Below are 12,855 nucleotides of genomic sequence, written 5' to 3'. Positions count from 1 at the left end.
AATAGACTCAATAACAAGAACAGGAGTTTGCAACAGCGGAGTTTCTCAGCGGAAAATGTGTTTTTGTCGTTCTCCCGAGTGGATTTGGGTTTGACTGGATCCACCGCTGATTGGCTGAAGGAGTTGTCTGTCAAGGCAAGTACACAGTATACCCACCCAAGGTTAATAATTACTGTTACAACACTGAGAATTTTTATAATGAAAATTAGCAGAAGCTCACAGACAATGAAAAAGAGAGGCTTGAATGTGTGAACACTTCTCAACTGTGCCGTTAGTTGCAATTGCAAATGGCAGAAATCCATCGACTGGTACGCTTGTTAGAAAATACTTTGTTTTCACTTGTCGAGAGCTCCCCCTCTCTCATCATCAGCAGTGGCGCCGGAACGAGTTTGCAATAAGGGGGACACAAAAAAAAAAAAAAAAAAAATCAATTTTTTTTTTTTTTTTTTTTTTTTTTTTTCGGCGCCCATTAGGGCGCCGACGAAAAATTGACGTTTTTATGGACGCTTGGATGATTTTTAGCCATATTTAGATGAATATCTCATTTTAAATTAACATTAGGATTATACTGTAGTAATGTAATTATTCAGTATTTTTCCTTTTCTCACTCACTTGGTGACCTGCTCTCCCTTTAGGTAATTTTATAATTACACTACAACAGACAGCAACACAGGCAGAAACACTGAACTTATTATTATTATTATTATTATCACTTCGAAACACAGTGCAAAACTTGTCATCTCAAAACAAAAATAAAATAACAATAACCGTATACGATTATAGCAGCAGCCAATGACAGTGAGTGCAGTACAGAGTCCAGGTCTGTCTGTCTCTCAGGTGTAATAATCCCACAATGATCATGGCTTTAACAAGTGTCACAGGCTGTGTAAACAGTGTAAAGTGGGCTCTCTGTAACTTGATCCCTGGGTCTGTCTGTCTCAGGTGTAATAATCCCACAATGATCACGGCTTTAACAAGCATCACAGGCTGTGTAAACAGTGTAAAGTGGGCTCTAAGCGTCAGGGGCAGTTGCCCCCTCAGATAAAAAAAAAAAAAAAAAAAAAAAAAAAAAAAAAAAAAAAAAAAAAAAAAAAAAAAAATTTTAGGGGGACCAAATTTTAAGGGGGACAAAATGTCCCCATGTCCCCCTTGTTCCGGCGCCAGTGATCATCAGTGATGTCATCAGTGTGTGTGTCTGTCTCTTGTTTATGTGTGCATGTGTGTGCCTGTCTGTCTCTTGTGTGTGTGTGTGTGTGTGTGTGTGTGTGTGTGTGTGTGTGTGTGTGTGTGTGTGTGTGTGTGTGTGTGTGTGTGTGTGTGTAAGAAACAGACAGACAGAGCCCCATCTCCTTTCTGAGGATGATAAAGTATCTGAAGCAGCAGGACTGAACTCACCAGGCCCAACACCAGCGTGGCCTTGGGTGCGCTCCTGGTTTTGGGGGGAATATGTCTGGCACTGGGTTTGGCCTGCTGGGAGAGGGACGGGATGTTCTTGATGAAGGTAAAGCTGTAAAACAAAACAACACTGTTAAGGTAAAGAACAAAGGGATCCACTGACAGGCCAGAGACACTGAGACATGCAGGCAGGCAGACTTACGGGCTGAAGACGTCATCCTCTCCATCCAGCCCCAGCAGGTCCGTGGAGCAGCTGAAGCCAAACACACACGGCTCCTCATCAATCTCATCACCCATCAGCACGTCCTTCTGCCCTGGACTCTTCACATCTGCAGAGAGGAACCAGACCCTCCATCAGCACCCAGCACTCACCACCACCACCACCAACGAGTTCATTCAATTCCTACAGAGCTGAGTGGCCGGGGAAACTCTGCAGACAATGTGCAGGTTTGTCCCGGCTTCCCAACAGCTTCTTAAACAGCAAATTCAAATTCAAGCTTGGCGGCTGAGAAAAGTCGATCACCTGCTGAGGTTTTTGCAATCAGGTTCCTACGCTTTGTTGTTTTCCTACTGATTTGATTCAGTGCAAAATGTAGAAGTTGATTCCAGCCATTCAGAGCTTCCCAGTTCCCTACAACATCTATTTGAAAGACTGCGTACACAGTGATTCTCACTATTTTTTCCATGAGAGCCACACTACTAGCTGGTCAAAGTCAAGAGGAGAGACACTTTTTCCGCAAAACACCAAAACCACACAGCGAGGGTTTGGTTTAGTTCTTACTTTATAGATATGGCAGAAACAGACTCAATAATAACAATTAAACAAGTACAGGAGTATGCAACAGCGGGGTTTCTCAGCGGAAAATATGTTTTTTGACGTTCTCCCAAGTGGATTTGGGTTTGACTGGACCCAATGCTGATTGGCTGAAGGAGTTGTCTCTCAAGGCAAGTACACCCCTCACCCCCCACCCCAACTTCCGCCCACTGCAAACTAGGGCTGTGAATCTTCACTGGCCTCACGATTCGATTCAGAGGGCTACGATTCGATTGCATCTCGATGCATCTTAAAATCGATGCATCACTTTTTTTCCCCCAATACATGATTTATTTTTTCTCACTTTCTTTTTTCTCACTGTGTGGCTACTTTTAAATTGGAAATGCATTGTATTATGATCCATAATTAAAATAAACAAATGCATGTACTTCCATTATATTTTATTCGATTATAAAAAAAAATATATATATATATATTTTTTTTTAATAATCGATTTTTGACATTTGTGAATCGATGCAGAATCGTGTACATCCGCATCGCGATGCATCTTATAATTGATTATTTTAGACACCCCTAAACACCGCGTGAATGCTTAAGGACAGACGGTCTGGTAGGATTTAATGAAATGGGAGTTCACATGACCGGCTGGTTTACCAGGCTAGGTAACTTCTAACTTGGTGCTTTCACAAAATATTTACACAATGAGATTTTTGATAATCATCAGTAATGTGGAGATAATGACTAAGTGGGTAAAGGCAAATAATAGAACATTCTGCGAAGTTCAGAAAACTACATCATTTTACAGTAATGCAGCCTTCAAAACAAGGGAAAGACAACACCTATGCCATATCACGATACCTAGTTTCATATCGCAATATCGATATAATATCGATATATTGCCCAGCCCTACATGTACACACATATCTGCATTTTTTTATTATCACTACATATCAAATATCTGCAAATAAAATCTAAAATGCATCCATATCAACACTCAACCATGTAGAAAGAGAAGCAGTATTCACCTTATGTAGCCACGCCCATTTTACCCGGTTGTGTGGCCGTATCAAAACTTCCAGCTTAAAATAAAATAAAATGGCTGGCTTCTCCAATATCATCTAACTCTGAATTAACTAATAATTTAGCCAATTGTATGTAACATACCAAATAAAAGCAAGCGGCAATGTCTAAGAATGCAACGCCATGTAACTGGCTCGTTAAGTCTCGAATTCCAGGGAATTACGTTAATGTCTGCGGGTCTTATTGACGTTAGTGGCTCGAGCGCAACTCGGAGGAGAGAAAACTATCTGAAGCTTTCTTTGTTGGAGTCCAGGTATGTTTTACAAGAAAGTGCTCGTCATTGTCGACGATAACGTTATCTGACCTGGCTAACAGTGGATACTCGATTGCTTGCCGTGTACTGGCTCAAAGTAGTAGGCTACGTTTTTTATTTTACCCCTGCACTGTCCGCTCCAAAAACAACTCTCTTATTTTGCGCCGTGACCGCCGGAAGTGTTAAAAGGACCCGGAAGAATTTGGCCCACTGTAAGGTCTGAACATAAGGTGAATAGGACAGCACATAGTGTGTTAGAGTGGAACTGTGTCTGTCTGACCACCACAGCAACCAATCAGTACCTGCAGGCTGCAGTATGATCAGATACGAGGCTGCTGTGTCCAGAAGATCCAGAGCCATGAGACACTCCTTGAACAGGTCCTTGGGGTTCCCCACGGCAGCAAACAGGTGATTCCACAGGGCATCCTCCGTCTTCCTTGCACAGTGGACGATGGTCTGGAGGAAGAGGGGGAACTTGTGATGAACTTGGCCACGTTGGGCAGCAGCGGGTCGGGGATGGGCTCCTGCGACGTGGCCTCTTCCTCCAGCACCACAGGCACCATCAGCTCCATGACGTGGGAGGAGTAGGGGAGGGAGGCACAGGACTGGGCCAGCAACACCTGGGTGGAGAGGCAGCATGGAGAAGAGTGTAAGTGTACTGTTATCAGGGTTCCTACACATCTTCTATGACAAAATGCCATACTGTTCTTTTTCCACACCTTGATCTGTTTTGAAGATTTTGTCTGGCGTTTAATATGATTGATGCAGAGACATCTTGACGCTGCTAACTAGCTCATAGATGCTGCTTGAACAGGTCGCACTTGAAAATGAGATCTAGGTCTCAAGGTGATTCACCTGTATAAATAAAGGTTAAATAAAATAATAAATATCACTGGATAGATCAGAGGTGGGCAACATTTAGTTCCTGAGGGCCATCCTGACTTACATCAAGTAAGTGAAGGACCACACATTGGAGATCATACCTGCCAACACTCCTGATTTTCACGGGAGTCTCCCTATTTTTAACCCTCTCTCCCGTTGTGATTATTCTTGCTAATCTCCTGATACAATAGGGATACAAATCCAATGGCTGGAGCAGATAAGATTTATTAACATAATTCTGCCTTTTATTGAGTTTTTGGTGGTCGTTTTGTTTTTCTTTGAGTCCGGCCCGCGGGCCTTAGTTTGCCCATGTGTGCATTAAATGGTACTTTTACAAGCCATCCCTCTGCAGAGCAGAAAGGAGAACTACTGGGCTCACCAAATGGTGTTGATAGCTCTGTGGTTGTCCCCTGAATGTATGAAGGCATACGCTTTGATCCAGACAGAGAGCCAGTCCAGGCTGGGGATACTCTGAATCACATCCATAGTCATAGACGCCACCTCAGCTCCCTTCACTGACAGAGAGAGGAGGCCTAGAGGAAACAAGATGAGAGAGAGCTTTCCACTATCTGCTGAAGCACAAAAGAGACAAAACATAGAAACACAAGAGACAGAGCAGGTACAATACAAACTCCAAGACAGAGGGCCAGAGCGTGTGTGTGTGTGTGTGTGTGTGTGTGTGTGTGTGTGTGGGTGTGTGGGTGGGTGTGTGTGTGTGGGTGTGTGTGGGTGAGCCTAGCCAAGAGCCTAAAGCAGGGATACTCAACTTGCTTTGCCCGGGGGCCACTTTCGTGAAATGATAGAAGGCCAGGGGCCAGTTAATAAACAAACTATATATACATTTTTCTGTAGCGGATTGTAGGTTTTTGGGGTGTCAGCCGGAGTTTAGTCTGACAATCTTGTGCACACTGGATAGTTAGTTAGGTTAAGTTAGTTAGGTTAAGTACATACATAAGTGCCTGGGTATAGCGAGCAGGCAATTTGACAATTTAGCAGCTAAATCATAGATTATTGAAAGATATTGAAAAAAAGAATTGCACAATTCCATCGCGGGCCACACAGGGGGCGCCGGCGCCATGTGGCCCGCGGGCCGCAAATTGAGTATCACTGGCCCTAAACGGTATAGATCAGCGGTTCCCAACCTTTTCTGCGTCAAGGCCCACTTGAAAATCTCAGAAATGTTTGTGGCCGCCTACCAACAGGAGGGTCGCAGGTTCGCACCCCCGTGTTACCTCCGACTTGGTCGGGCGTCCATACAGGCACTATTGGCTGGTGTCTGTGGGATGGAAAGCCGGATTCGGGGTGTGTGTCCTGGTCGCTGCACTAGCGCCTCCTCTGGTCGGTCAGGGCGCCTGGTCGGGGTGGAAGGGAACTGGTGGGAATAGCGTGATCCTCCCACGTGCTACGTCCTGCCGGTGAAGCTCCCCGCTGTCAGGTGAAAAGAAGCGGCTGGCAACTGCGCATGTGTTCGGAGGAAGCATGGTGCTAGTCTACGGCTCTCCCCAGATCGGCAGAGGGTGGCGCAGCAACAGGGGCAGCAGGGGGAAAATTTGTCAAACATAATTTGGGAGAAAATGGGGGAAATCAGGGGGAGGGAGAATGTGTTTTTTTTTTGGCCCCATCTGACCGTAAACAGTACGGAGGCCAAAATGTGTTCTCACAGCACTTTTTATTTTAACAATAAAAATAGTTGTCCATCAGCAGCACACAGAAAGCAGAAACTAAAAGTGAGGGGCTGTCTGCAATAGGCTAATTAACAAATCATTAATTAAATAATTGACTACAAATTAAATTGCGGCATCATTCAACAATGGAGAAATGCATTCTCATACTAATAATAAGTATGAGAAAAATTAAAGACAAAAGATTAAAATGTTTTGGAAATGATTTGGCAGCCCACTTGCAAAACCTTCGTGGCCCACTGGTTGTGAATGGCTGGTATAGAGAGAGAAGATCAACTTAAGATATCTGACTTCAGCAAGGAAGTGCTGTAAGCAGTAAGCAAGCCAAAGCAGGAGGGAGGCGTCTCTGTGGACATGCATACCGATGATGGCGTCCAGGGCGAGGGGACACTGCCTCAGGACCTCTTTGTAGCTGGTCACCGCAGAGCGTTCCTGACCAGCCTTCCTGTACAGGTTGGCTAGCATCATGTTGATCTGAGGCAAGGGGGAGAAATCATCTCAAATCTCTATGAAAACTGGAAGGTGGATTATGTCAAAGATGATCAGCCCAATTATTTTGCTCAATATTGTGATCATTATATTCTCAATTCTTCACTGATCAGTACTAGGGCCCAGACGGAATCTGTGCACGCAGAACTCTGCCGATTCTGTTTGGGCCTGCTGATCAGTCTTGTCACAATGCGTGTGTGTGTGCGCCCTTATGACACCACTTTTGACATAATCACTGATGACATCACATCATTAGCTAATTAACCTAATTAAACACCCTTTACACACCCTGAAGGTTTCAGCCAGATCGCACGTAAAACAGCATAGCTGTGGCCGAACACAGAACTTGAACCAGACAGAACCCACATACTTCATTCGATATATAGATAGATAGAAGGCACACAGTGAATGAAGATCAAGGTAGGTTAGGCAGCCTACTGTACCTTTGGAGTTCTCTGTCTGGAAGGAATCCCATCAAGCACTGCAATAGCATCTTTGTCCAGTTTCAGGATGGTGTAGCACTCCAGCTATCTTGTATTTCACTTCAATCTCTGAGGGCAAACTCTGAAAGACAACAATACAGGTGAGCTTCAAAGTTGCAAGGCACTGTAGACCACAAAGACAATAGCAATGGAGAATAAATACTACTGCATATTATATTTTTTGTAGTTGTGCACATTAGGCACTCAGGAACATTCTTATTTTTTTCTGAATTTTCTCCCCAATTGCACTTGGCCCATTCCCCTTGCTGTCTTGGTCGTTGCTCCACCCCCTCTGCCGATCTGGGGAGCGTTGTAGACTAGCACATGCTTCCTCCGATACATGTGCAGTACTAGCCAGACGCTTATTGTCAGCTGACAGGGAGGGGTTTCACCGGCAGGACGTAGCACGTGGGTGGATCACGCTATTCCCCCCAATTCTCCTCCACCCCAAACAGGCGCCACGATCGACCAGAGGAGGCACTAGTGCAGCGACCAAGACTGATACCCCACCGGCCTCCCACCTGCAGACACGGCCAATTGTGTCTGTTGGAACGTCCGACCAAGCTGGAAGTACCAGTGCCGCAAATAGAGGGTATGCATGTGATGTCACAGTGGCAGAAGTCACTGTGGGGTCACACCCACTGAGTAACAGCAAGACTGAGCTTGAATGCAGTAATCAGCCTAGATAACTGACACCTGCTGCTCAGGGAGGAACTCATTTTGACACTCATTCCCGATTGAGGGGGTGTGTTCCAGTGGGTGTGCATACCCTCTATTGAACCTGGGTCTCCGTGGTTGTAGGAGAGTGCTTTTAGCTCTACACTACCCAGATACCCAGATAGAAATTATAATAATAAAAATAAATAATAATAATAATAATAATAGTAATAATAAATAATAATAATAATAAATAATAATAATAATAATAATAATAATAAAGAGAACATATGGTAGCATGGGTTGATTACAGTTTCAGATTGATAGGTTTTACATGACATACCTGTGCCTGTATGTTGGACGCTCCCCCAACATTAGAAGTACGAACTTTAGATGTTTTGCTGAGGACCTTCTTCTGCTGCAGGGCCATGCTGTATTTGCAGGCAGCATTGCGGTACTCCTTATCATGGAAGATGGCATCGGCGTGGTAAACCAACAGTTGGTACTTCTGGGATGGCGAGAACAGCTCTCTGTAGTCAAAGAGATCCAGACAATATAAATGAATGCAGAAAAATGTATCTGTGTCATGGCAGCAGCAAACAGCAATAGACTACAGCAGGGAGAAAACACAATTAGCCTAAACATGGGATATAAACAAGATAGCAAAATGTGGTTATAGAAACATGTGCAACTGACAACTAAAATGAATAAAGAAATGATAGAAGAACAAATGTTTAATTAGCCCTCCCCCCCCCCCCCTTCCCCCAATAAAAAATACAAAATAAAGGTCCAGAGCACTGGGATGCAACAAGCAATCCAGGATAGTTGATATAGCACATTGTTGTGTGTGGACACCCTGCTTGGACAGGAAGCATTGTCAGGGTTCCCACTCTTTTCTAGAAATCATTTTCCAGGACTTATTCCAGGACCTTTTCAGTGATGATCTAGCTGGTATGACAGAGAGGGATACAAGATGTTCTTCTCTGTGGATGTCTGATTTAATAGATTGTGCAGTCTATGGCTATATAACTTAGCAATAAAATAATCTCTTACATGCTTAGAGATGATGACAAAGTTATCATAGAATAAACACACCTGCAGAGGTACATAGCGATGGAAGTTAGACTTTTAAGATGGGATGTGTTCTTGGGTAAACCTAATAAAAACTACCACAGTCACCAGCCAGCAGTCCCTAATATTTACATTTGAAGGATAATGCAACTTACATCATTCTGAGTTTTGGTCAGTTGTAATGCCATTTAACCTGCATGTGCTATCATGTGACGTGACTTTGTGGTGCGTTCACAGTGTTTCCACAACATAACAGAGAGAAGCCTATTCAAAATACTCTTGTTTATGAACTACCATTTGAACGTTTAGATCCTGAACATACTTTAGCCCTTTCAGATGGCAATGTTATCCGTTTTGATGAGCTCTGATAGATAGCCTAGTAGAACATGCTCAGCTAAAGGAAAATATGGGCATGGTGAAATAATCATCCAGGACAACACAAGCTTTTCCAGAACATTTTACTATTTGTCTCATTTCCCATGTGTTCTCCTGACTGGAAAATTAGTCAACAATGTCCCAGTTTTTAAATGCAAAAGTTAAATACCCACAGTTACGAGTAGAGCATATTAGAGGAACATAGGAGTGTCTTTCAGTCAAAGCGAACCACTTTAGACCACAGACAGTCTATGAGCCAGTCCCAGACAGTCTATGAAGATCTTTGTTGTCTGTCTACACTCACTGTAAGTGGAGAGTAAAACATCTGGTCAGAAAAGTCCTTTCTTTCATGGTGCTAATCTAACTTCTAATGAATGAGGCAACAATGAAATTAAACGCTATGTTCATGTTTTACTGGGGACCCTAAAGGACACCAGGCACTATACGTTGCTCTACTTTACCATGGCCATTTGACTTTGCAGTATTCCCTGGAACTTAGATAGCGTTATAGATAGCGTTAGCTATAACGTTAGCTTGATACAACAGTATACTAAACCGTTTACATTGTGGAAGAAAATATGTGAAGAGAACGTATCCCATAACGTTTAGACACGTTTGAGCAGAAAACTTCAAGCTAAATTAGCTTGCAGCTGACATCATTGAAACCCTGTGTAGGCTACTGTGTAGTTTGCGTTCATGTTGAGGTTATTATGGGTGGCTAACTGGCTGGCCTACTACGTTATGTGCTATATAATAACCAACTAACGCTAACGATACTATGCTGTCACTCGCTAAATATGAGCAAATACAACAGAGATGACTATTCAGCAAATAGACGGAGCGCGCTAACGCTGCTAAGCTAACGTTACTCACAGGTTGTTATTGCTCATCGTCAGTAACAAACTGCTCATGATCCGGACATTGGAATGAAGTCCAGCACAGCCATGTCCCGTACATGATCTATTACATTCATTTTGAATCGCGCTGAGGGTTTACTAAAAGTTTGTGGCTTGTAAACAGCTAACGCTAGCTAGCTTACAGCTCCAGTCGTGTGACGTATTAATATGGCGTTTTCCCCCAGCAACATCCCAGCAACGATGGGCGTGGCCTATTTTATGCAGCGTCTCCATTTGCCATAAGCATGAGCGCCTGGCCAATCCCGGCGCTTGAATGCGGCATATATTTGAAAGTTTTAGCGGAAAGTTTTCAGGTGCTAGCTTTTTTTGACGCAAGCAGTCGACACACTGGACTCGCTCCGTCAATTGAACACTACAGTGAACGAAGAACTAGAAGGATACACCGCCCAGAGACGACACCGCCTACCCTTTCAAGGTAAGAATGCACGTTCTTTTCCACCGTAGAAAAATATGACAAAGTTACTTCTGTGTTTAACTGTGCACGTCTGGTTCCAAACTGCCTAACATAATTCAGCTTGAAGGTAACGTTAACGTGACACAGATTCCTTTCACCCGGCCTTGCACATTGGTGACCATATTAACCGTTTTAAACTCAAAATGCTCGCTGATCAAGTCAATTGCCCGTCAAGTAGGTTCTAACCCGTTCGAGTGTTGTGTATCGAGAGACTGGCGCTCCATTTAAAAATCTAGTAATTTTAATGTGGGCTTGGTTATTATCTGTAGCCTCGCCCTCGACGAGGCTATAGGTTAATGTTACGGCCTTGCACATTGGTGACGTCTTTTCAAAATGCTCGCTGATCAAGTCAATTGCCCGTCAAGTAGGTTCTAACGCACTCTCGGAGTGCTGTGCTTGGAGTGCAGTGCTCGTTGCAACCCTATTTATGTCGATGGTTGCAACACTGTTGTGTATCGAGAGAGACTGACGCTCCATTTAAAAAATCTAGCAATTTTAACGTGGGCTTATCTCTAGCCTCGACGAGGCTATAGGTTACCTGCAAAAGTAAATACGGATTATTAAGACATTTTCTGAATTGCTACCATCCGCTCTTCAGCACCGATTTTCAACTTTTGTAACGGTTCACCTGTTATTCTTACACAGTTGTGATTTTATTGACATAAAGTCCTACTGTTTCAACCGAATTTACGGTAACAGTAACGACTTGTAAAAGGCCACTCATGTCATCCTATGCCGACGACACACAGCTTTACCTTTCCTTCCCCCCCTCTGATACTTCAATTGGGTCACGGATCTCTGCCTGCCTGAAAGACGTTGGTGTCTGGATGGCGGATCACCACCTCAAACTCAACCCTGGAAAAACCGAGATCATCTTCCTCCCTGCCAAAGAATCCCCCCTGACTGACCTCTCCATATCCATTGACAACCACACCGTAACTCCATCTCAAACAGCTAAAAACCTGGGAGTGATCCTTGACCACCAACTCACCTTCTCTGCCTACATTGCCGCAACAGCACGCTCCTGCCGGTTCTCCCTCTTCAATATTCGCAAGATCCGCCCATTTCTCACCAGAGAAGCTACACAAATTCTCGTACAGGCACTGGTACTGTCACGCATTGACTACTGCAACGTCCTTTTGGCAGGCCTCCCTGCCTCTGAAATACTTCCTCTTCAGCTCATTCAGAACACAGCAGCCCGTCTGGTCTACAACTTACCTAGATTTTCCCATGTCACCCCCCTTTTCCCATGTCACCCCCCTTTTCCCATGTCACCCCCCTTTTCCCATGTCACCCCCCTTTTCCGAGAGCTTCATTGACTTCCCATCCTAGCACACATCAAATTCAAAACTCTGGCACTAGCTTTCAAGGCCGTTCACCAAACAGCCCCCTCATACTTACAGTCTATGGTCACTTTTCAAACCTCTCACCGCCCACTCCGCCCCTCTACTAGTGCAGGACGTCTCGCCCCTCCCCTGCTACGTGGGCTCAGAAGCCGCTCTCGGTCGAGACTTTTCTCCTACCTGGCCCCAAAATGGTGGAATGAACTTCCCCCGGACATCAGGACTGCTGCATCACTCCCCATTTTCCGCAGGAAACTTAAAACTCACCTCTTCAGACTTTATATTGACTCTTCCTGAATTCCCTCCCTTCCCTCTGCCTGCTTTCCATGTGTTTGTAATTGAATTTTCTGTTTCTTATATGATGGCTCCTTTAACTGTTCTCACCTTTAATCTCCCCTTTTATATTGGCTTCTCATATTTTTACTACTGTTTTTCTATTTGATCTATTCATGTTATTGTGTGCTGTATATGATCATGATGTAAGTCGCTTTGGATAAAGGCGTCTGCTAAATACCAATAAAGTAAAGTAAAGTATGTTGGATTATTAACGACTCTCACTACTTATGAAGTTATAATAACATTATAACTAAAGTTCGGGAACAAGGCCATGCCACAACTAACCACTCAGTCAATCATTCAATCAGGCAATCCCTTGCTCCGCCCGGATTCAATCATTCGCTCCACCTATATATACGCCCCAAACCAAGATCCTTTCTCTCGTCTCAAGACCAAACTCATTCTGAGTTTCACTCCAAGACAGACAACACGAAACTTCAGCTCTTACCTGACTGTCATGGAATCCACGTTCCAGTTCCACCTCTCTGACAGCAACGAATTGCTTGGCGTCGGCGAGGACCCACACAGGTTTCATCTCACTTGCAAATGCAATGCTGCCGACGAGCCTCCGGTCCGTCGTTCCGACCTGCCGCCTCGTCTTCGCTCGGAGATTCACAAGCCTTCCCAACGGTATGCCCAAACCATGGCTCAAACCTACAGCAGT

General features: G+C 44.2%; 2 protein-coding genes across 3 annotated transcripts in view; both read right to left on the bottom strand.

Moving 5' to 3' along the window:
• LOC310771168 (CTD small phosphatase-like protein 2-A) overlaps positions 1 to 4,066 on the bottom strand; it is a gene marked incomplete at its 5' end in the record, with an annotated part of 23,961 nt that extends 19,895 nt beyond the window's left edge. The window contains 4 exons of the mRNA XM_083663828.1: positions 1,396 to 1,507; positions 1,598 to 1,724; positions 3,806 to 3,959; positions 3,998 to 4,066. Of these exons, the coding sequence (XP_083519954.1) occupies positions 1,396 to 1,507; positions 1,598 to 1,724; positions 3,806 to 3,959; positions 3,998 to 4,066 (462 nt within the window). The remainder of the gene's footprint in view (positions 1 to 1,395; positions 1,508 to 1,597; positions 1,725 to 3,805; positions 3,960 to 3,997) is intronic.
• Positions 3,984 to 12,855, bottom strand: LOC310771165 (anaphase-promoting complex subunit 7-like). Of its 2 annotated transcripts, none has more exons than XM_083663826.1 (6): positions 12,640 to 12,855; positions 8,039 to 8,225; positions 7,000 to 7,120; positions 6,430 to 6,541; positions 4,765 to 4,918; positions 3,984 to 4,123 (listed from the first exon to the last, which is right to left on the bottom strand). In XM_083663826.1, the coding sequence occupies exons 4-6, from the start codon at positions 6,533 to 6,535 to the stop codon at positions 4,066 to 4,068; spliced, it is 318 nt and encodes a 105-aa protein (XP_083519952.1). In that variant the 5' UTR covers positions 6,536 to 6,541; positions 7,000 to 7,120; positions 8,039 to 8,225; positions 12,640 to 12,855; the 3' UTR covers positions 3,984 to 4,065. Both variants share the same exon structure in this region; 1 of them encodes a protein (XP_083519952.1).

The sequence above is a fragment of the Poromitra crassiceps genome (assembly GCF_964638095.1).
Source record: "Poromitra crassiceps genome assembly, contig: HAP1_SCAFFOLD_385, whole genome shotgun sequence".
NCBI classification, from domain to species: Eukaryota; Metazoa; Chordata; class Actinopteri; order Beryciformes; family Melamphaidae; genus Poromitra; species Poromitra crassiceps.
The sequence above is the reverse complement of the archived record's forward strand: the minus strand, read 5'-3'. Positions and strand labels throughout refer to the sequence as shown.